Below are 25,040 nucleotides of genomic sequence, written 5' to 3' on the forward strand. Positions count from 1 at the left end.
AGGAGAGAGGATGGATGGATGGATGTCTTCATCATGGTGTGTCATAAGGGGCTGCTGCTGGTAATGTGCTGGAAAATGGGCAGTAAAACTGATCTGTTTACTGCTCTGCACTGCTACACACACACACACACACACACACACACACACACACACACACACACACACACACACACACACACACACACACACACACACACACACACACACACACACACACACACACACACACATGCAAAAACACATATATATACACTGAGGAATAGATGCACAGAAGCCTATGCATATTCATGGAGGCAGTGATTCATACACTTATGACATAAGCTACAGTAAATAAAGTTTTATTTACTTGTGTGACAGTGCTGTCCCACATACAGTTCATGCACAAACATGTGTGCGTGCGTGTGTGTGTGCAATAAAGTTGCCGTTTTTCACTCTGTTCTGGCTCAGAATGCAGTTTTTTTTTATGATTCTCTTTTTTTTATTCCCCATTTTCTCCCTCCTTCAGTCATTGTCAATCCCCCCATGTGTGCTGCGGTCCCTGTTTTCTGCCAACAGCTCCCAGCGTTGTTCTAGGGAGACTGTAGACAGCCACATGTCTCCTCCGATACACATGGAGTCACCAGCCGCTTGTTTTCGTCTTACAGTTAGGAGTTTCACCAGGAGAGCGTAACGCACACGTTCATTCACGCTATCTCCACCCCCAGATCTTCTCTCTGCCGAACAGGCACCCATGCCAACCAGCAGGGTACGTTATAGTGCCAGCTTCCCTCCTACAGACATGTTTGTTGGAGCGCTAGCCTCGCCCGGCCAAACCGGAGGCAGCGCTGCCGGGACTCAAACCCAGGTCTCTGCAGTAGGTTTCCATTAGCCGGTATTTACCGGCCATTGACCGATAAATGTTTAATTTGCCGTTAATTATTAACATCACCGGGCACCGTGGCCGATTGCGAAAATGCTGTTATTAGGCTATTTTATCATTTAAGCCTATTATTATTATTATTATTTGGATAACACAAACATTGCAGAATTGCAATTTACAACCATCATACGTCGAAGCACAAATCACGCTTTACACAGCTGCGGCTCCGCCTAATCAGTGCTGAGTACGGGTCTTCTTCTCGCTCGGGTGTTACTGTATAATAAACAGAACCGGGGTTCCGAGGTGATGGAGCCGGACCCAATTGACGATAATAAAACAGGGACCCGAACTTGTATCGGTCGTGGATATTATACGTACACGCAAGTACAGTGACTGTCTGCAATGGATAAAAGTTGGTGACACGTTGCAGGCAAGTAGTCAAGCCTCTTCAAATGAAGAGGCTGCACTAAAGGAACTGTATGGGACAATTAATGATTTAGAGTCTGCTTATCCTGATGGCTGCTTTATTCTGGTGGGGGATTTTAACACCTCCAACCTGAAGAAAGTCCTCCCAAAATAATACCAACATGTCACGTGTACTGTAACACACGAGGGGAGAGGGTTCTCGATCAATGCTGGACGCCTTTTCGGGAGAGTTATAGAGCCCTACCACGTCCACCATTTGCTAGGTCGGACCACAACTTGGTCCTACTACTCCCCGCCTACAGGCAAAAGCTCAAACGGGAACCAGCCAGTGCAAGAGAGGTCCGAATCTGGTCTGAGCATGCTGATTCTATGCTGCAGGACTGTTTCCAACACACAGACTGGGAGATGTTTCGACACGCCTCTGAGAATAACATCAATGAGTACTCAGACTCAGTCGTTGGATTCATCAGTAAGTGCATAGATGACGTTGTGCCACAAAAGACAATAAGGACCTATCCAAACCAGAAGCCTTGGATCAACAGCGACGTCCGTGCTGGGTTGCATGCACGTGATGCTACCTTTAGATCCAGAGATCTGGGTTCCACCCGCGCTGACCTCCATAAAGCCATCAGGAAAGCTAAACGGGAGTATAGTGCTAAGCTGGAAGACCAGTTCAAGAACAGGGATGCGAGGAGCGTGTGGCAAGGGCTCCAGGAAATAACGGACTTCAGAGGGCGACCCAGAAGCACGGAGCCCCCCTCTGCCTCCCTCCCAAATGAGCTGAACTCCTTCTTTGCACGGTTCGAGACAGACGGCACCCACACCAGACCACCGGAGCCTGCACCACCACAGGAGGTCAGCCCATTATCCATTTCGGAGTCTGATGTGCGTAAGGCCTTTCATGCGGTTGAACACCCGTAAAGCGGCAGGCCCCGACGTCATACCAGGTTGTGTGCTCAAAGTCTGTGCACACCAGCTGCCTGGTGTGTTTACAGACATCTTCAACCTCTCCCTCTCCCAAGCTGAGGTTCCTGAAGGCTTCAAAAGGTCCACCATAGTCCCAGTCCCGAAGCATGCTAATTCATCATGTCACAATGACTGGAGACCTGTTGCACTGACACCAATCGTCAGCAAGTGCTTTGAGAGGCTGGTAAGAGATTACATCTGCTCGGTACTGCCCGCTACGCTTGATCCATGGCAGTTTGCATACCGGAAAAATAGATCAACCAATGATGCAGTGGCCATGGCTCTCCACACCGCCCTCAATCACTTGGATGCGAGAGGGAGTAACAACAGGTATGTGCGGATGCTGTTCGTGGACTTCAGCTCAGCCTTCAATACAATTGTCCCTGCACGACTAGACATGAAGCTCAGAGACCTAGGCCTGCACCCGACCATGTGCAGGTGGGTACTGAACTTTCTGTCGAACCGTGGTCAGGTGGTGCGGATGGGTAACATAACATCAGACCCAATGACCCTCAATACCGGTGCACCCCAGGGCTGTGTGCTCAGCCCCCTCCTTTACTCCTTGTACACCCATGACTGTATGTCCACGCACGGCTGCAATACCATCATTAAGTACGCCGACGACACTACAGTCATAGAGCTGATCACTGACGCCAGTGAGACGGCCTACAGAGATGAGGTCAATACACTGGCGCTGTGGTGTTGGGAGAACAACCTAGCTCTCAACGCGGGAAAGACCAAGGAGCTAAGCGGTATCTCAGCCTTGCTAGCCACACACAAAGACTATGGAGTACTCTCTTCTTGGCCACCATAAGACTTTTGAAGACACACTGAACACTATGGCCCGGACTATATGGCCATATGTCTGTGGCTAATGTATTAGATCTATGACAATGCAGTTTGCATATGAGCTTTTTGCACTTTAGATCTTATACATGTTTTTATTAAGCAGCTTAGTTTCTAACATAATCACTTCGACATTGAGTCTGAATGTGGAATTACTGAGACTGTAGCTGCTGTGTTGGTTTTTAGCGCACAATAAATTTCACGTGCCTTTTACTTGTAAATGATATTGTTGACAATAAAGTTGAACCTTGAACCTTGACCTTATGTTCATAATGGTTGCCCGAGAAATAAAGCAAAAACGGGTGTCCATACTGTCCAACCTTTTCAGAATAAAAGCCATATTTTAAATAATCGTTCACTGTTATATTGTTGATAATAGAGAAGAGGAAGAAATCTGCACACTTTTTTAACCTCTTAAACCCCAGCATCCTTATTCTGGGGGATTTGTGGTTGTGCGTACACATAATCTTCATAATAACCATTCCACATTCCACAGTAAATGTGTTTTTTGACAACTTCTCTAAGAGTGTCTGTCTCCAAAACAATGCAGGCACCAGAAATGTAATTATTTATGTATTTTAAAGTTAATAAATAACATGTCTGACTATTTAGATTTCCAAAATATCCTCGGCACTAGAACCCTGCAACATTGAAGCCCTGCGTCCGTGGTTGTTTCAAACCAAATTCTGGGAACGGAGCTACCACAGGTGTTGCCAAAAACACTACCAAAATGGATGTTATACAAAGTATGACTTTAAAGGATAATACCAGCGTTATTGAATTTCTCTCTCATCTCTTTCATCATGCCTCCACTGCTTTTGTCCCAACCAGGCAGCTGTTCAATGCAATATAATTAAATGTCGCTCACCTCCTACTGCTCTTGGGTCGCCATTAATTTCCAAACTCCATCAAGATCCCATCTAATATATAACAGTGACGGACGTCCATGCCTTGTTGAGGCCATAATCCATCACTGCACGCCCACCAGTGGCACTTTTTTGGGGGTAGGGGAAAGCGCTTTGGTTACTTGTTCTCCTATGCCAATGACTTTTACTCTCCACGCACTGGGTCCAAGATGTGGGTGGCATTTGAAACAAAGTGCACCTGCAAGAGCAGATCGATTAGCACATCAATTACGTGCGGTTGAGCCAGCGTTTTGTAGCTTTTTTTCCCAGGCTTTCTCTAGGCAGTGACACTGGTTGAAAATAGACTTTCGGCTGTGCATTGTTGTTTTCCTGCACAGTAAAATACTTTGTGTTCATTTAACTTAGCGACAGCGTACATACAACTGGAACCAAATGAACCCATGTATGTATAGTCTTGGAAGTAAATGAACACTTTAAGTGTACATCATTGTGGTAGCACACAATAAAAGACTCTGTTCCACACGTCGCATGGTGTTGTTTAACTCCTCCGACGAAGTGTCGTCCCTACAGGAGCAGTGATCCATTATGAGTCATGCATAATGTTTGATCCTCCAGAAAGTGGGTAATCCAAGAGTATCCACACCAAATGTAACGCCACGAAAACACGTCACGTCACTTCCTTGTTGATGCGACCCATGGTGGTGTCATGTTACGGGGGAGAACTTGATTTGTTTCACTATGTCCCTGCACACTTCCTCATTGACTAATGTTACATTTTGTGAGGCTCTGAATGGCGTTTGGTGTCAGACGTCTCACCAAACACACCAAACTCACCGTCTGAGTTGTGTGCCATGGAGTGCGTCAGACCTGTTTTAAGTGGTGCTAGTCTGATCTGAAAACGAGATTTTAGTTGTGTAACTCTGTATTAACACATTGCCTGCCAGAGTTTTTTCAGATTTTTAGCTGTTGCCTGCCAGGGTTTTGCCATGTTTTTGGTACCTGTTCGCGTAGCCACAGATTTTTTTCCTCCAGTATGATTGATCCCCAGATGGTTTCTAATCACAGATGAGATTCAGGTGTGGTTTCACAAATGTCAACGAGGTCATTTTGACCTCGTTGACATGTTTGGTTGATGTTTCAATATAGCTCAAAAGCAGTAGTTTTAAACCAAAAAACAAAGTGAATTGTTTGTCCGTTTGAATTTTAACATTGAAGTGAATGGAGCAGCAAATCTTCGAACATTTTTAGCTCCTAATCTGTTCATAATTCGACAAGGGTTGAAATTATAAAAAAATGCAAAAAAAAAAAAAAAAATTTTTTTTTGAAAAAAAAATTTTTTTTTTCCCTTTTTTCCAAAGACGTATATATACGTCATTGGCAGGCAACAGCTGATTTCTAAATGACGTATATATACGTCTTAGGCAGGCAATGTGTTAAAGGGGCTACACCATGATTTTTTATTATTTTTTTTTTGGGGGGGGGGTATTTTTTTGGGCTCCCCAGTGTCTCTTGTACCCCAAAAAATATATTTTTTTAACATTCAGTCATTCATTCTCATTTCAGAGATTTTCAGAATGGGCGTGTCTGAACAGGCCATCTCAGAATGGCAATGCAAGTGACAATGCAAGTGACATCACTTGCATTTCTGCCCATGTATTTTGACAGACAGAATTGCTCAGTAGCACCCCTCTGCCCAAAAGGACGTTTTGGTATTGCAGCTGAAAAAACTTGGAATGACAGACAGTCAGATTGTGAGAAAAAAATAGCTGGATGTTTTTTTAGGCTTACAACCTGTTTAATACGTATTAGGGGGCAATATTTATATATAATATATATTTTTTATATTCATGGTGTAGCCCCTTTAATGCTTTGGAGATATGCAGAATGCAAGAAACTACTAGGATTTTCACAGGCAAGCTTCAAAAATATATACAAAAAAAAAAAAGCAAACATGATTTTGGGGGGATTGGGTCTTTAAACCGGCATGTTTGTAGCAGACCTGCCCTGGTCTCAGGAGCATACGGTAGCTTTCATAATTGACAGCGGTAGGTGTTTGCTCTCAATAGAACCACAGAAAGATGCAACCGCCAATGCACAAAGGGTTGACATAGGCTTTTATATGTCAGTTTAAATGCGCTTACACAACTATGCACTAAGAAGTCCAAGGGGAGAATGATCTTGATTTGTATCTGCGTCTTAGTGCACATATAATTGCCTCCCCCGCTTCCTCACACATTTAATCTAACATTTACCTCTGGCATAATTCCTGCTGTATGTTTAACTCCACAAGTTACCCCACTGCATCCAAGTGAGATAAATAACTACCATATAATATCAAAATGGTGCTGTTTTGCCAAGGTCCTTGAATCCCTAGTCAGTTCTCAGTATAGCATGCCTGCCTGGATGCATACAATATTCTCCAACCTCAAGAATCAGCTACAATGCTTGTTGCAAACAATATCGAAAGGTCATCACCAGCATTGTGCAGTTATTTTCATCGATTCTAAGGCATTTGATACTGTGGACCATCTCGCTGTCAGCCGGTTTTCTAATTATCTGTCCAGAACTCAAGCTGTTGTTGCCGATGGCGTTAGAGCCACCTCTCCTATAATTGGTGAAGGTGTCTGACAGGGGTCCATTTCGTGTCCTGTTTTATTTACTCTCTATATTACTCATATTGCACACCCCTCCCCACATTGTGATGTCAATTACTATGAGGACGACACAAACACGACATAACCCAAGAATATAAGACCCACTCATCCATTCGCCACTGCAGGCTGCTTTTGATGCTTTCCAGTTGGGTCTAATTAGTCTGAAACTAGTCTTAAACTCTGACAAAATTAAATGCATGCTTTTCACGAGGTCTCCTAAGACAGAACCCTCAATAATGTAGGTACTAGGTAGCCATACTCCATACTGAGCGGTGAGGAAATTGAAACCGTTACTTTGCATGCATATTCAGGCATTTGGCTGGACACTAAAATCTCATTTCTGAGTCTCCATGCGGAACACCCAACTAAAAAGCTGGGGGGAATGATCCGTTATGTCTAAAGAATTAAAGAAAGTCTTGTTTTTCTATTCTAGATCATTGCACAGTCTGAAATAATGTCTGTCTTTTTGGTGATGCACTCCGCATGCATGCTTCACTTTCCACACTTAAGCCTCTTGACGCAGTTCATCACAGTGCTCTGTGGTTTATTACTGGCGATGAACCATTTTTATTTTATATGAAAAGGTGTGTTGACTGTCTCTTGCCGTTTGTGGAGAGCAAGTCTGTCTTTTATGTATTTATAAGGCCTTGTGTGACAAGCTTCCAATGTATTTGTCTTTCGATTTGAATCTTCAGTGCTTCACGCTTGTGTCTGTGAGCGCTAACACGCCCACAGACACAAACAGTAAACTGAACATTCCACTTATGACGTGTGAGTCAGAAGGGCCGCTTTCACTTTCTTTGCTCCTGATTGATGGAACCAGCTCTATAGGATCTGAAACTGGACCCAGTGGTCTCCATAGAGACTGCTTGAGAATGCATCACATACTGCACCTGCTTTATGTGGCTCTCTTATTTGTCTCTTTGTGGGGGGGGTTGTTAATATGTGCCACATTGTTTTGTAATTGCAGTTGTATTTGTCGTACATGCTGTAATTAGGGTGTCTTTGATAAAGACTTTGCTCTCCTGGATAAATAAAGATTCAGAATGTTCTACCACATGAAATGAAACTGCTAAAAGGGTTTGTTTGAGCATTTGTTCTTGTATAGATTTATGTTGGAAATCTCAAACTACTGGTGGCACAAGTATATGTTCACACATCCATCCATCCAGGACTGCATGCATGCATATAATGAATGCACACACTCTCACAACCAGACGCATGCTCGCTCGTGCGTGAGCGCGCACACACACACACACACACACACACACACACACACACACACACACACACACACACCCCCCCACCTTGATCCAGGTATTGCACCATAATTCATTATTTGTGTTTTGTTCTCTCGCACTCTGTTACCTAGGTTACGCTATCCTACAGGCCATTATGGAGAAAGCAGGCCAGAATGGATGGAAGGTGAGGCTGTACACACAAACACACACGCACACACATCCCAAGACCCATAAGTACAGTATATATATCGTTGTTGTTGTTGGGCAGAAACCTCTCACCTCCATATTGTCACTTTTTGTGTTATAACATACTACAGCGTCACTCAAAAGCATCAAAAGTAGCAGATCTGTAAGAGCTTGTAGATCTGCTACTTTTGAATCCTGAAAAGTAATATTTTTGGACATATGAAGTTTCCATCCGACAGAGACGATATGCATCGCAGGTTGTTGTACAATAGAGCTCACACGTTACTTGTGTTTTCCACAGGTGAGTGCGATCTGCGTGGAGAGTTTCAACGAGGCGGGGTACCGGCGTCTGCTAGAGGACCTGGACCGACGCCAGGAGAGGAAATACGTCATCGACCTGGAGCCTGAGAGACTGCACAGCATTCTGGAACAGGTAGACACACTACATTACCCATAGTGCCACACCTCACTACATTAACATGGAGCCTGAAGCTGAATTCCAATCCCGCAAACTCGGTCACTCACTCACTCTCCTCGCGTCCTCCACTCGCGCCTAAGCCCCGCCCCTGCGAGGAGGAGAGGATTAAATGCGAGGACGGAGTGGTCGACCCGCCTCACAGGATCGGAATGCACTCTAGCGTCATTTCAAAGCGACGGCAAATTCCGCGATCACTTTTCATACAGCTGGACAAGAGGAGCCGTGGATGAAAATATACATGCATAGAATAATATGCAGGTATAGAATAATACAGAATATAAGAATAGACAATTCATCAATGTGGATGGCCACATCGTTATCTTTATAGATAACATTGTTGTGCAAAGCCATTTATTCCTGAAATAGTGAATGAAGCGCCAGGATGAGCAAACTTACATTCATGAATTAAATCCTGACACGTCCCTCTTTTTGCTCGTGCAGTCCCCTACCAGAACCACCCCCCACCCCCCGCAGCAGTCCCGCACGGCACTGCTGGTTTGCCACTGTATATAACAGAGTATGTCTGACTCTGAGTCTGAATTACATCATATTCAGTCCACATATAAATACAATACATTATTTTAAACATAATCTTTGTCACAGTCATTTATAGTAGTCCGGGGGTGGGGGCGGTGTTTTCGGCATGGATTCGGGTTTCAAGCAGTGTTTGTGTGGCCACATGTGGAGGAGGACCATGTATATGTCACAAAAAAAAAAAAAAAAAACTTGTACACGTGATGCGGAAGTCATCCGCGAGGAGATGTGAAGTGGTCGAGCCTACACTTCATGTACACCGACTCGGCCTCTCCACTCGACTCCACTCGCCTCCTCCATGAAGCAAATGAACAATTGGGCCCAGACTATTTCCGGGTCAAGCTGGAGTGACCGAGTGGGAGTGAGCGAGTGGCCGAGATTTTCGGTATTGGAATTCAGCTTGAGGGACTGCACATCATTCTGGAACAGGTGGAAACACTACATTACCCATAGTGCCACACTTCACTACATTAACATGGAGCCTGAGAGACTGCACAGCAGAAACGCCTGAAAAGTAACAGTTTTGGACATGGTTACCACCCGACAGAGACGATATATATAAATGCTAGAATGTGTGATGATGATAGAGCCGATTCCACCCCACGCAATGACCCCGATCAAATGCTGGAAACCCGAACCCAACACATTGATCGATGCAACGATGCAAGCTGATAACGCAATGCATATCAGCTTGCCCGTGCTTGTGTATATAGTATAAACACATACCTCATTAAGAAAATGGTGGGATATTGTATCTGGTTCATGATCTGCATTACATGTCACCTCCCATACTCACACTCACTATAGCCTCTCTGTCCAATAAACACCACAATTGTACTAATCATAATGGCCCTGAGTTGCTCATTGTCAAGTCAAGACTCAGAAAGGGAGCTTTGACTTAGTGGTGAGAGCCTAGGGCAAATCCTCTTCCTACTGGCTCAGGTATAGTCAGAACTGAACTACACCCCTGCTCTACTACTGCCCTGCTCCACACTACATTTCCCAGAATGCAACAGCAAAATGGCCGCTCATTACCTGATCAGAAACACCTGAAAAGGAATGGAGGTGCTCAGTCAGTATACAAACACACTTCAAAGAGGAGAGAAGGAACTCCAAGTTCTACAAGAAGTTCAGCCCAAAGACGCCAATGGTTGGTGAACTGTTTATTGACTTTGTTTTGCAACTGCTTATGTGTTTGAAATGTGGCTTATAATGTGTTCATGGTTAACTGGCTAAGTTTAAATTAAGGAACTCTTTGCAGCATTGCACACACATTAAGTAGCATTGTCCTCCTTTTGTGTTTGGAAAGAAAAGTGTGAAATGCAAAATAATACAAAGTTAAAAAGGTTAATTCTGTTTATGATTTAAAACTACTAAAATGTAGAACATTCATGAAATTACCATGTTATGGTTTATTGAGTTGAGACTACCGAAATTTGGAATTCATGAATTCGCCATGTTTAAAAAATGCATAAAATGCTAAGTAAAAAATAGCCGATCTACAAGCTTGTGGGTCTGCTATTTGCTAAAATGTGTCTTTATTCCATTTAAAGGACTTAAAATGGTTTATTCATTTTAAATGTTTAATTCATTTAAAATGTTTAAAATAATTTACTTTAAATAACTTGTTTTAAGGCATTGATTGGTTAAAGACACTTTTGTTTGCCTAAGGGCTGTAATTGTTTTAAGGCATTTAATTGTTTTAAGGCATTTATTGTTTTAAAGCATTTATTGTTTTAAGGCATTTAATTGTTTAAAAGCATTTATTGTTTTAAAGCATTTATTGTTTTGGAGCATAATTGTTTTGGGGCATTTATTGTTTTGGGACATTTATTGTTTTAAAACATTTAATGTTTGAAACCCTAAGTTGTGAAAACCCTAAGTTGTTTAAAAAACACCCTCATTTTGTTGTAAAACGGCAATGTTGTTAAACCTTGTTTCTTTCTGTCTTTAAGGTTTACAACCTGTCTGTCTGTCTGACTGACTATGATTGACCAATCAACAAAAAGAAACCAACAAAAGTGAAATATAAGAGTTGGAAAATAAAGAAGTTGATTGAGTTTAAGACTGAGTTGTGTCCTTGTATTGGGTTGGAGCTGAACTGTGACGAACTTGACAGTTGTAAACCAGCAGCCCAGCAACAGGACAAGAAGATAAAAGGCTTCAGAAAGTCTAGCAAAGGGAGCTGATGAAAAGTGTTGCGGAAACAACGAAGAAACCTGTGAAAGTCAATACTCAACTTCCAGGATAAAGATAAAGAAAAGGAAGGAAACCTCTCACTGATCAAAATGGCGGAGGATGCTCTTGGCAAAACAATGGATCAGTTAAAGAAGGAGAGGACTGTCGCAAAAAGCTGCTTCACCAGGCAGGCCAACTACCTCAGCAGGAAAGCAGACAGTTTAAATGAGTTGGAGCTCAGAGAAGAATATGCGAGACTATCTGCTGATGCACGGAGGGTCATTGGAGCTAATGATGATTTCAGGTCTGGGCTACAAGCAGAGGTTGAAGCCAAGGCAAAGGAGGGTGAAGTGGCAGAGCTTGATGAAGATCAGGAAGAATGCCTTGAGAAGGTCACCAGCGACTGTGAGAAAAGGTTGGATGAAGTAAAAAGGCTTGTCCAAACCAACATCTGGACCAAGTACGGACTAGATGAGATGGACGCTGCATTCAGAGAAGCTGACAAGGCGTGTGCACATGCATTCACAATACCAGTGGAAAGCATGAACTGTGAAAACTTTGAAGTCTATCTACTTTTGATCGAGAGACTAATCAAAGAGGCTTCTAAAACTTTGTCAGACTGGGAGTCATGGATCCCCACAATAGGAGGCAGTGACTTCAGGAAGAATATCAAGGACCTGAAAAAGGCCAGCAATGATCTCGAAGCTAGAAAGGCTGAGTTTGCCAAAGCACGGACGGTTGAAAGGCAGGGTGCAGCAGCCCCCACTGTGAAGACAGAACCAACCAGACATTTTATGCCACTTGTGAAAATGAAGCCAACTAAACTGCCTACCTTTAGTGGCTGCAAAAGAGATTTCCACCGCTGGAAGAAAGACTGGGAGAGCCTGCAAAGACAGGGAGAGCCGACAGGTTCACAAGAGGTCAAAAAGGTCCAGCTCCTTGACAGCATGGATGAGAAGATGGCCAAAGACCTCAGACTGTCGACCTACAACACAGCTGAAGACATATTCAGAGTGCTGGAAAACAGGTATGGAAATAAGTCTACCATCGCTGTGGAAATCATTGAAGAGCTGGAGAAAATCCCACCTGTGAAAGGAAACCAGCCAAGGAAAGTGGTAGACCTAATCCAGACAGTAGAGAAAGCCCTCTCAGACCTAACTGATCTTGGAAATACAGGTGCCCTCAAGAACCCACTTGTGGTAAAGTCCATTGAGAGCAAGCTTCCTGAATTTGTGAAGAGAGACTGGCTTGTCTTCATGGTTGATGCCAACAATAATGTCACTCAAGATAACCATTTTGACATGTTGCTCACATTCCTCAAGAAGCAGGAGGATATCTTTGAGAGACTGGATCACCTGAGGATAGTGGACAAGTCAGAAAAATATGATAAAGCAGAATGGAAAGGGAATAGGAAATATGCCTCCACCAAAACCACAAAGAAAGATGACACTGAAGATGGGTGTATTATCTGTGGAGAAGAGAAGCACAAAGACAGGATTTTCTTCTGCAAGAAATTCAAAGGATTGAAGCTCTCAGAAAAGGAGACGGCTCTGAAGAAGATTGGTGCATGCAGGAAATGCTTAGGGTGCCATAGAAGGAATGATGACGGCTGTAAAGATTATTACCTTTGCAAAAACAAAGACTGCAGAAGGGATGGCTCCTCAGATCACCACTTCTTTCTCTGCCCAAACCCAAGAGGAGAAACTAAGAGAGGCGACAATGAGAAGCCACGGAAAGACAGCAGGAACAAGAATGACCTAACAGAGGAACAGGAAAGGTTCTTGAGCGAACTCTCCCCGGAGGTAGCAGAGAGGTGTAGGAAGGCGTTCACCAACAAGACCTCCAAGGGAAGCTCTACAAAGGACCAGATGGGTCTTCTAAAGGAAAGTGGACTGCGAGAGCTCCCTGTTTTGATGATGTTGATGGAAGTGACTGCTAATGCAGGCCAGAAGATTGGAACCCTGGTGGACCTGGCGTCAGACACCAACTACATAACCCATCAAGCAGCCGACAGGTTGAAGCTGAGGAGTGAAGAGATCACACTAGTTGTGCATGGAGTCGGTGGCATGACGACTAAAGTAGCCACAAGGAGATATCTTCTCAGGATTCGAGTCAAAACCTCCAAGGGAACGGAGAGGGCTCATGAACTTGTGTGCTATGGCCTGAGTGAGATTGCAAAAGTTCACCGGGTAGTCACACCTGAGCAGCTTAAACGATTCTTCCCAGAAGTCGCACTTGAGGAGCTGAAAAGACCTGAAGAAATTGAATTGCTCATCAGTCACAGAGAAGGAAGACTTGCCCCACAGAGGGTGAGAGCTGTGGGAGACCTTGTCTTGTGGGAGAGCCCTCTAGGAAAAACTGTGGGCGGAGCACACCCTGATCTTTTCGAAGAAATAGATGTGGCTGCACATAAGTCAAAGACTCATTTCGCTCGTTCTATGAGAACAGCTGCTGTCAAGTATGAGGAGATCCCTGCTAAAGGCCCCTTCAAGAGAGAGACAGTTCTCCTGGATGACGCCATGGTTGAGTCCAAGTACACAGCTGCCAGTCACAGAGACTTCCTAGAGTGGTGGAAGTGGGACAGCATCGGAGCAGCCTGTGACCCGAAGTGTGGCGGATGTCGCTGTGGGAACTGTCAACCTGGAGGGAAGGAGATGACTCTATCCGAAGAAAGGGAGCTTGAAATCATAAACGAGGGCCTCACCTATGTCATGGAGGATGAACACAGCAAGTCACCACACTGGGACACAAAGTACCCTTGGATAATTGACCCTGCTTCCCTTCCCAATAACAGAAGCGGAGTCCAGGCAACCTTTCTAAGAACAGAAAAGCGTCTCAAGAAAGAGCCTCAGTGGTTCGCCGCCTACAAGGATCAGATCCATGAGATGGTTGAGCGAGGTGCTGCGAAGAAGCTCACAAAAGAGATGACGGATAACTGGAAAGGACCAGTATGGTATGTAAGCCACCTGGTGGCACCAAATCCCCACTCCATCACGACTCCAGTGCGCATTGTGTGGAACAGTAGCCAGACGTTCAAGGGAGTCAGCATGAATGATGTGCTGCTGAAGGGGCCAGATGTCTTAAACCCTATCAGAGCTGTCCTGTTCAGGTTTAGAAGAGGAGTGCATGCAGCCTTGGGAGACATCAGGAAGATGTATAATTCAGTGTGGCTGGAGGAGCGAGAAATGCATCTGCACAGATTTCTCTGGAGGGACACTCAAGATGAGGAGATAGGAGAATATGCCATCACAAGAGTGAACATCGGTGACCGACCAGCTGGATGCATTGCACAGCTAGCTATGCGAGAAACTGCAAGACTCACTAAGTTTTCTCACCTAGCAGAAGCACGCAGAGTCCTAGAAGAGGACAGCTATGTGGATGACATCCTCACATCCCACGATGATCCAAACCGACTGGAAGAAATCACCAAGGAGGTTGAGGGAATCCTGATAGCCGGTGGATTTTCCCTGAAGCCATGGGTCCGGTCAGGGCAAAGTGGGAGGCAGGAGAGCGTAGCACCAACCCTCTCAACAAAGAAGCCCTCTGAAAATGGCAACGCATTGATACTGCCAAACCAGATGAGGGACGAAGACAATAAGGCCCTAGGAATTGGATATCTGGTAGAGGAAGACCAACTCTACATGATGACCTCGATCAACTTCTCAAAGAGAAGAGGAAAGATGCGAACAGGCCAGGATCTTTTGATGGAGGAGGTGAGAGAAAGAACACCCAATCCCCTGACCAGAAGAGAACTGCTGAGCCAGGTGGCTGGACTCTATGATCCAATTGGTCTGGTCACACCTGTGAAGCAGAAGGGAGCAATCCTTGTCAGAAGGGCATTCCAGGAGTCAAGGAATGGAAACCTGACCAGAGACACCTGGGACAAGCCGCTCTCTGAAGGCCTCAGGGAGGAGGCCATGAAGCTGTTCCAGGAGTATGCACAGCTGGGACAAATCAAGTTCCATAGGAGCCTTACGCCACCAGGTTGGAAGGGAAGACCTTGGGCTATTACCTTCTCAGATGGGAGTGACAAGTCCTACGGAGCCATCATGTACCTTAGGTGGGAAACAAACCAAGGTATAGACGTCAGACTAGTGGAATCAAAGGCCAAGCTGACGCCCCTTGACCAAAAAGGAGATGCAGTCAAGGCTGAAGTCTGCGGTGCAGTATTCGCATCAAGGCTCAGAAAATATGTCGAGAGGCATGGCCAGATGAAGATTGATCGCTGGTTCCACCTGGTTGACAGCCAGACAGTACTGGGAGCCATTCAGCGAGACAGCTATGGATACCAAACATTCTTTGCCAACAGAGTTGGAGAGATCCAAAAGGCTGGTCCAGTTGAAGACTGGTGGTGGATCGCAGGGAATGTCAACATTGCTGACATCATCACAAGAGGAGCTACACCAGAAGACCTTGGAGAAGAAACTGCTTGGCAGAACGGACCAAAGTTTCTGAGGCTGCCGGTGGAAGAATGGCCGATAAAGTCTGCTAAAGATGTTGTAGCTGATGCCAGGGACAGCATCAATAAGCTGCAGAGAAAAGCTTTTTCAGCAGTGGTGACAAGAGCCCAGGGAAAGAGAGGCCTTGGAGCCTTCCCTCAGGATAACCCCAAGGTTGAAGAGCCTGAGGCCAAGAATGTTGCTGACCTGAGTCGCCCTGTTCTCCGCTCAGACACATCTGTGCAATCTGATGAGACTTTACAGAGAAGAATGCATACTGGCTCCGGTGCCAAAAGCCTTCTGGATGTGAAGAAGTTCAGCAGTTTGTCCAGACTGGTTGGAGTCCTAGCCTGGGTCCAGCGAGCTGCTTACAAATGGTTGGACCTGAAGAGCCAGGCCACAAAGCAGGCAAAGTGGGAGGCAAAACCTTCAAATGAAGAGCCCAGAGCGCAAATGCTTAATGCCAAAGACCGCAAGGATGCCTTCAGAGACCTCTGCTTAGCAGCTCAGAAAGATGTCACATTCCCTGACACAACCCTCAACCGACTAGTCGTATTCAAAGACAAAGAGTCTGGACTTCTGGTCTGTGGAGGCAGGATCCAGTCCTTCAGTGAAGATAAAGCTGCAGTGCCTGTTCTTCCGTGTGAAGCATGGATAGCTACACTGCTAGTTCGAGAGGCCCACAATGTGAATCATGAAGGAGTGGCAGGAACTCTCTTGAGGATGAGAAGGAAAGCCTGGGTGATTAATGGACGAAGAATAGCCAAGAAAGTAATCGATGGCTGTGTGACATGTCGAAAAGCAAGAGCGAAGCAATGTCAACAGATGATGAGTGACCTCCCACCAGAGCGGGCAGAACCAGCAGCTCCATTTGAGTTCACCGCCATGGACTTGTTTGGGCCCTGCGAAGTCAAAGACGAGGTGAAGAAAAGAGTGAAGCTCAAAGTCTGGGGAATTGTATTCAGCTGCATGGCGTCCAGAGCCATCCATGCTGATATTGTGAGTGACCTGTCAGCAGAAGGATTTCTGCTTGCCTACCAAAGGTTTACGTCACTGAGGGGGCATCCAAGAAAGGTTTGGTCGGACCCAGGTACAAACTTTGTGGGGGCCAAACCTGCCCTAGTGGACCTCTACAAGTTCCTGGAACACCTAGAAAGGTCAGGAGTGGAGGAGAAGACTGCCAAGCATGGCACTAAGTGGTCCTGGAAGATCCATCCGGCTTACTCACCTCACAGAAACGGTGCAGCAGAGGCAGCTGTTAAGACAGTGAAGAGAGCCCTGCAGAACCTGGGCGGTGATGGTGTCTTTACGTGGGGAGAGTTTCAGACCTTTGTGTACATGGCAGCCAATCTGGCCAATGAAAGGCCTATAGACGCAAGGGCACAAATCCAAGAGGGATGTGTCGAGTACATCACACCAAACTCTCTCCTGTTGGGACGGGCCTGCTCGAGAGGTGACCCAGGAGACTTCCAATTCGAAGGTTACCCTTACAAGAGATTGAGAGTCATCCAATCAGAGGTGGACAAGTTTTGGAAGAAGTGGTGTCAGTTGGCAGGTCCCAACCTGTTTGTCAGAAGCAAGTGGCACACAAGAGAGAGGAATGTTGCTGTTGGGGACATTGTTTGGCTAGCTGATCAAAATGCCTTGAGAAGTCAGTTCAAGTTGGCCAGAGTGATCGGTGTGAATCCTGACAAGGAAGGCATTGTTCGAGACGTCAATGTCAGGACATTTCCCAGCTACCCGGTTATGATTAAGAAGCCGGTTAACGAGGAAGTCATGAGCAAGAGGACCAAAGCTGAGAAGAAGACCACTAAGATTCCTGCCACGATTCTCCACAGAGATGTCAGGCGTCTCGTTGTCCTGATTCCAGTGGACGAGCAACATGGAAGAAAGGATGAGGTGACCTCCTTGGGTTCAGTAACCAGGAGCTCAAGTGGGAGGTGTCAAGTCAAGACTCAGAAAGGGAGCTTTGACTTAGTGGTGAGAGCCTAGGGCAAATCCTCTTCCTACTGGCTCAGGTATAGTCAGAACTGAACTACACCCCTGCTCTACTACTGCCCTGCTCCACACTACATTTCCCAGAATGCAACAGCAAAATGGCCGCTCATTACCTGATCAGAAACACCTGAAAAGGAATGGAGGTGCTCAGTCAGTATACAAACACACTTCAAAGAGGAGAGAAGGAACTCCAAGTTCTACAAGAAGTTCAGCCCAAAGACGCCAATGGTTGGTGAACTGTTTATTGACTTTGTTTTGCAACTGCTTATGTGTTTGAAATGTGGCTTATAATGTGTTCATGGTTAACTGGCTAAGTTTAAATTAAGGAACTCTTTGCAGCATTGCACACACATTAAGTAGCATTGTCCTCCTTTTGTGTTTGGAAAGAAAAGTGTGAAATGCAAAATAATACAAAGTTAAAAAGGTTAATTCTGTTTATGATTTAAAACTACTAAAATGTAGAACATTCATGAAATTACCATGTTATGGTTTATTGAGTTGAGACTACCGAAATTTGGAATTCATGAATTCGCCATGTTTAAAAAATGCATAAAATGCTAAGTAAAAAATAGCCGATCTACAAGCTTGTGGGTCTGCTATTTGCTAAAATGTGTCTTTATTCCATTTAAAGGACTTAAAATGGTTTATTCATTTTAAATGTTTAATTCATTTAAAATGTTTAAAATAATTTACTTTAAATAACTTGTTTTAAGGCATTGATTGGTTAAAGACACTTTTGTTTGCCTAAGGGCTGTAATTGTTTTAAGGCATTTAATTGTTTTAAGGCATTTATTGTTTTAAAGCATTTATTGTTTTAAGGCATTTAATTGTTTTAAAGCATTTATTGTTTTAAAGCATTTATTGTTTTGGAGCATAATTGTTTTGGGGCATTTATTGTTTTGGGACATTTATTGTTTTAAAACATTTAATGTTTGAAACCCTAAGTTGTGAAAACCCTAAGTTGTTTAAAAAACACCCTCATTTTGTTGTAAAACGGCAATGTTGTTAAACCTTGTTTCTTTCTGTCTTTAAGGTTTACAACCTGTCTGTCTGTCTGACTGACTATGATTGACCAATCAACAAAAAGAAACCAACAAAAGTGAAATATAAGAGTTGGAAAATAAAGAAGTTGATTGAGTTTAAGACTGAGTTGTGTCCTTGTATTGGGTTGGAGCTGAACTGTGACGAACTTGACAATACAGCACCGCACTTCAAAAACCTCAACACCAAGCTCTCGGCACATGTACTGGGAAGGGGAAAGGTACATTATGAATTAACCACGTGTGAGCCCTATTTCAAATATAGTGAAAACAGCTGATCGACAAGCTCACAACATACTCAAGGGTTTTGGGAGAGAAATGGCCCACTGTATTTCAAACCCATTTAGACCTGAGGCCGATTCTGAAAAACGCCCTCTAAATCCTGACCTAAGTTTTCTGAAAAACTTTAAAAGAAAATAAGTTGCTATATACTGTATACAGCAACAACTACACCAAAAGGGGTTTCCGGATTGAAAGCTATAGTTACGTATTGGTGTTCCCGGTCTAAATGGGTTCAAACTAGAACCTGTGGCTGTGTAAAAGCATTCTTGAACATAATCACACTCATCAAAGGCGGTGGGCCATGTAGGCTAGAGTAGGCTAAGCCTCCCTAAATAAATAAAAGAAACACTACTGTGTGCGTTATACAGTGGTGGAAAGTAACTAAGTACATGTACTGTACTCAAGTACTGTACTCAATACAATTTTGACTAATTTTGACTTTAGCCTACCGGAGTATTTCCATTTTTCTATACTGTTACTTCTACTCCACTACATCAGAGACACATATTGTACTTTTACTCCACTACAATTGTTTGAAAACTTTAGTTACTTTGTAGATTTTGATTATTATTACAAAACATACATTAACCACTTCAGCCCTATGTAAACTTTGGCTATTTGAAAATAGCCGATCTACAAGCTCACGCGACACGTTGTGAGCTTGTGAGATCTGCTATTTTCAAAAGCCTTTTACACATTTTAGACGGGACATTCTGCATAACTAGTACTTTTACTGTTGATAGTTTTGACATTTTGATGCCAATACTTTTGTACTTTTACTTGAATAAATTTTGAATTCCGGACTTTTACTTTTAACAGAGTATTTCTACAATGCAGTATTGATACTTTTACTTAAGTAAACAATTTGAGTACTTTTTCCACCACTGGTGTTGTATGCCTCGATGGTGGCAGTATTGTGTGTCATCCGGTGACAATCAGGTGGCAAAACTGGAGCACCAGTGAGCGCTGCTTCCGCATCGAATCACCTTCTACCTTCAGGCCTACATTGCGGACCAATGAGCCGAGAGTGGGGGGTAGCGCTCGCGCTGGGAATCTGACCAGCGTTTCCATTGTAAATATTGGTAGTTGCCGGGTTGCATGCTTTTTGGGGATTGTTTCTAGTGTAGAAAGCTTATTTGGGCTTGCTTCCTAATGTTGTTTAACCCAGGGGTCTTCAACAGGGGGTCCGGGACCCCTAGGGGGTCCTCAGAGTTACAACAGGGGGTCCCCCAAATCTTTGTGTGATAAGATTTTTTTTTACATTAACCACTTGAATCCTAGTATCCCTTTTCTGAGGAGAACTTTAGCCAAAAATAGCAGATCTACAAGTTCACAACGCCTCGCGCTGCGAGGCGTTGTGAGCTTGTAGATCGGCTATTTTTGGAGTTGTAGGTGTGTAGAGGGAAAAAAGAGCAGCAAAAGTTTATCTGAAACACAATTTTATACAATATAGAGGGGGTCCCTGCTTCATCTCTCTCTCAGCTAGGGGGTCCTTGGCCTGAAAACGTTGAAGACCCCTGGTTTAACCCATTAAAACCGGAAACGCGTCTGTGTCATTTTAGTTTTCTTTGGCTTTGCTATTCAAAAATAGCAGATCTACAAGCTCGTAGCTTTTTTCAAAACAAACTGTTAGGATTTAGAAGACATTAAATGTCTTCTAAATCCTAACAGTTTGTTTAAAAAAAAAAAAAAAAACTTATGCTCAGTGGTTCTCAAACTTTTTCATGTCAAGGACATGAAGTTCTACTTCATCACAAAAAGCAAAGCAGGCTAAGATATGTGTCTGTCAGTCGATCTCCGCTGCTTTCAGTGTTTTCATTGTGTTTAACCCATTCAATCCAGAAACACATACTGTGTCATTTTTTTTATACTTTGGGCTATTCAACAATAGCCCAAAATGACATTTTTTTTTAAACTCAAATCTTTGCTTCTACAAATTTTGTAGAAGTAAAGATTTGAGTTTAAAAAAAATGTCACGATTAAAAAGAATAAAAATAGCAGATCTACAAGCTTGTGCCTTAGATCTGCTATTGTTGAATAGCCCAAAGTATAAAAATGTTTACACAGTATGCGTTTCCGGATTGAATGGGTTAAACACAATGAAAACACTGATAGGAGCATAGATCGACTGACAGACACATTATCTTAGCCTGCTTTGCTTTTTTGTGGATGAAGTAGAACTTAATAATTCCACACTTCTCCCCACTATAGCAATCCACACAGACCAGAGAGAGAGAGAGAGAGAGAAAAAGAGAGAGAGATTTCTACGTGCCTTGCCTTGCTGATTTGAGCATGAATGCATGAATGTAATCAGTGCTCTGATTAACCCATTGAGACCTGAAGCCAATTCTACATGTCTCCTAAATCTCAACAGTATTCTGAAAAACGTATGTTTCTATACCGCTGGTGCTCAATCTTTTTCATGTCAAGGACCCCCAAAATTATATGTATTTGGCCGCGGAAACCCCATCAAAATATGTTGTTCCAGGGACCCCCCAGAAGCAAAGATTTGAGTAAAAAATGTTCGGTTTAAAGATATATATATATTCAAAGATTTGCACACATTTTCACGATTTTTTTAAAATAGCAGATCTACAAGCTCGTAGCGCGGCACTCGGTGCTGCGCTATGAGCATATATCTGCTATTTTTGAATAGCCCAAAGTGTAAAATAATGCTTTTTTAGCTCAAATCAAAAAATGACACAGTTCCAGGTCTTAATGGGTTAATACATGTGTTCTTTGATCGTGAAACGGGAAGCATTTGTTGTTGTTACATAATCGCCTTTTCCGAGGCTATTGTGTGCCGGTTAGATCAATACATTTTATTTCATGAAGGTCATGCGGCTTCATCCTGGCACTGTGTATAATTTCGTCTCTGTCGGGTGGAAACCTCATTCCAAACTGGAATAAAAACTATTCGGGATTCAAATTCAAAAATAGCAAAAGCAGCAGATCCGCAAGCTCTAAACGCGGTGCGAGCTTGCGGATCTGCTACTATTGATGCTTTTTTGTGATGCTGGAGTACGATCAAGTAGGGCGCAGAGCACGTGAGCGGATTGGAGCGGGGGGGATGCCGCTCCGCGCTCCAGGGGGCTGTTGTCACGCTCGTTATTCGCTCTTGTTGCATCGTATTCTTTGATCGGCTGGTGATGAAACTTAACTGAGGCCCTGTTTAGACGACAACGGTCTCTAGAGAAAACGGCAAAGTGCCGTTACGTTCTCCCTTTTTTATTTTGGTTTTAGACGGAGACACAACAGTGATTGAAAACGCTGCAGTGTGCATGCCAGGTGGCTAGGTGGCTAGGTGGCGGTGACGTGTCTTCTTCCTATCACAGCTGTTTGTTTGGTTGCCAAACCCCCCCCCCCCCTTCTGAAAATGTTTTGGGTCAGGGACCCCCATAAAAGATTTGTGTTGTTAAAATAGTTTAGAAAATGTTCCAGAATTACCTCTTTTTATTTCCTGAAGATTTTTTTTTTGTTGAAAATTGCCGATCTACAAGCTCACAACGCGCCACAATGCGTTGTGAACTTGTAGATCGGCTATTTTCAAAAAGCCGTAGCCTGGTCGCTTCTTTTGGACTTGTTTTCATAGACCTGGTTGCTTATTTCTATCACAGAATCTGGCAACACTGGTTAACACGGTTTTGCATTTGAGACACGAGGTGAAGCGTTTTTCAAACCCCCGATAACGGCGTCTAAACGGACGGCACATCTGATATTTTATTTTGTCGTTTTCTCTAGAGACCGTTGTCGTCTAAACGGGGCCTGACACTAAGTATTTATAAACATATTTTTGTGCATGGATTACGGAGAAATTTGAATGAAATCTTAATCAGGAACGTGCGCAGTGGTGTCAGTTCAGCAAAAGCTAAGGTATGGCAAGGTTAGGGTTGCCAACTCCCACAGATTAAAATAAGGGACACGCTTTTTTTCCCTTTTTTTTTTGGCCAAGGTATGGCACCTGGCATACCTTGCCATACCCAATTGACACCCAATTGACACCCTTGAACGTGCGCTCTGCACTTCTGTTGAGGATTTCTTTGTGTCTGTCCGTGCAGTGGCAGGCGGACCTCGCTCCGAGTTTGCTCCTCCCTTTTTATAAACCCGCTCCCCGCATCATTAAAAATTGTACCGCTCCACTCACATGCGGGCGTTAATATACGGAAAAAAAACACAAAAAGTTAGAATATGGAGATAAGAGGTTTCTGCCCGATATAAATTAATAGCTGGTTTAAATTTAGCTTGTCCCAAACCTCAGGCTCACCCGCTACCCGAGTATGACACTCATGACATGATATCACCTCATCGTTCTGACAGTAATGACAGTGGAGCCTGCGTTATTTAGTCAGGGGTGATTTAAATAAACCTTTGATTGAATACTTTATTAACACGATTATTTGCACAGGTAGTACAGTCAAGTCAAGGTTATGCTAAAAGGAAAACACAAAAAGCCCCATGGGGCAATGTTGCCATTGTGGTCCTTTTGTACTCCATTCCATTCACTCAAACACAAATACAATACAGAACATATTGGAATAAAGCTCAGTAGTATCGTAAGGTATATCATCTCTGATGAACTTGCAGGCTTATGCAAAGGTTCAAATGTCATTTTAGATCATACAGTATTATGTAGACCGATACCAGGTTCATGTGTTGACCTAGCATCATAGTGTGTATAGTTTCAATGTACAGATTATTTATCTTTTGACGTTATACTGTTTAGACCAGGGGTCTTCAACGTTTTCAGGCCAAGGACCCCCTTGCTAAGAGAGAGATGAAGCAGGGACCCCCTACTCTATATTTGTATAAAATTGTGTTTCAGATTAAAGTTTTTTTTTTTACTTAGTCTGCTATTTTTCCCCTCTACACCTATAGCCTCTTTGCCAAGAATAGCCGATCTACAAGCTCTCAACGCCTCGCAGCGCGAGGCGTTGAGAGCTTGTAGATCTGCTATTTTCGGCTAATGTTCCCCTCAGAAAAGGAATTTTAGGGTTCAAGTGGTAAGTGTAAAAAAAAAAAAAATCCTAAATCCTATCACACAAAGATTTGGCGGACCCCCTATAGTAACTCTGAGGACCCCTTAGGGGTCACGGACCCCCTGTTGAAGACCCCTGGTTTAGACTGATGATAGGTTCTTGGTTTACCTATAGATTACTATTGCTATGCATTTGGTGTACCTCGTGTTTACCTTGCTTACTGTAAATCGCTCTGGATTAAGTCTGCTAAATGCCTAAATTGTAAATGTACAGAAAAACCAACCATCAGTTTTAACCTTCATTACAGTGGTTCTCAACCTGTGGGCCGGGTCCCACTGTTGGGTCCTGAGGTTATTGCAAGAGGGCCCCCAAATAATTAGCGATTATACAGGTATAATGATAGTGTGACATAAAAATGTTAAGAAATTATGTTGAAACAATGTCATGGTATTTATGTTCTTTAGACCCTTGACGGAAATGTGTTAACCATTGAAACCCCAGCATTCTTATTGTGGGGAAAGTTTTCGCAGATAACGCAGGTTGGCACAATAACGACCACATAGGGTGCACGTGGTTAGATAGGAGCTTAACTACATTAGTTCCATTTATCCAAGCCGGAACACAATTGAATGATTGCTCATGAATATACACATGCTCTGAAAATGCTCGCCGCCCACCCATTTGACCACTTACACAGTAAGTGGTCAAATGAGTGACCATGAGTGGGCAGAGATATTCAAGTGGGCCCCTGAACCAGAAAAGGTTATATAGGAACCACCACTTATGTCAGTGGTTATTAAAGTAGGGTCCGGAGACCCCCAGGGGGTCCTTTGAGGGGGTCCCCATGAATTTGAAAATAGCCGCTCTACAAAAACAAAAGGAAAGAAAATGTTTTTGAAAAATAAAATAAAATCTTTGCATATTTTTTGAAACATTTTAACAACACAACACTTGTAGGCGGGTCCCTGGCACAACATATTTTCACTGGGTGTCTGCAACCAAATACATTATTTTATACTTTGGCTATTCAAAAATAGCAGCTCTACAAGCTCTGTGCCACGCTATGAGCTT

General features: G+C 43.6%; 1 protein-coding gene across 2 annotated transcripts in view; it reads left to right on the forward strand.

Annotated features, from left to right (window-relative positions):
* The window catches only part of gria4a (glutamate receptor, ionotropic, AMPA 4a), a gene marked incomplete at both ends in the record, with an annotated part of 231,958 nt that overhangs the window by 98,852 nt on the left and 108,066 nt on the right, over positions 1-25,040 (forward strand). For both annotated transcript variants that reach the window (XM_084065523.1, XM_084065522.1), the window contains 2 exons: positions 7,990-8,042; positions 8,346-8,477. In XM_084065523.1, coding sequence (XP_083921649.1) covers positions 7,990-8,042; positions 8,346-8,477 — 185 coding nt within the window. The remainder of the gene's footprint in view (positions 1-7,989; positions 8,043-8,345; positions 8,478-25,040) is intronic.

The sequence above is a fragment of the Gymnoscopelus microlampas genome, assembly GCF_963454915.1.
Source record: "Gymnoscopelus microlampas genome assembly, chromosome: 8".
Classification (NCBI taxonomy): Eukaryota; Metazoa; Chordata; class Actinopteri; order Myctophiformes; family Myctophidae; genus Gymnoscopelus; species Gymnoscopelus microlampas.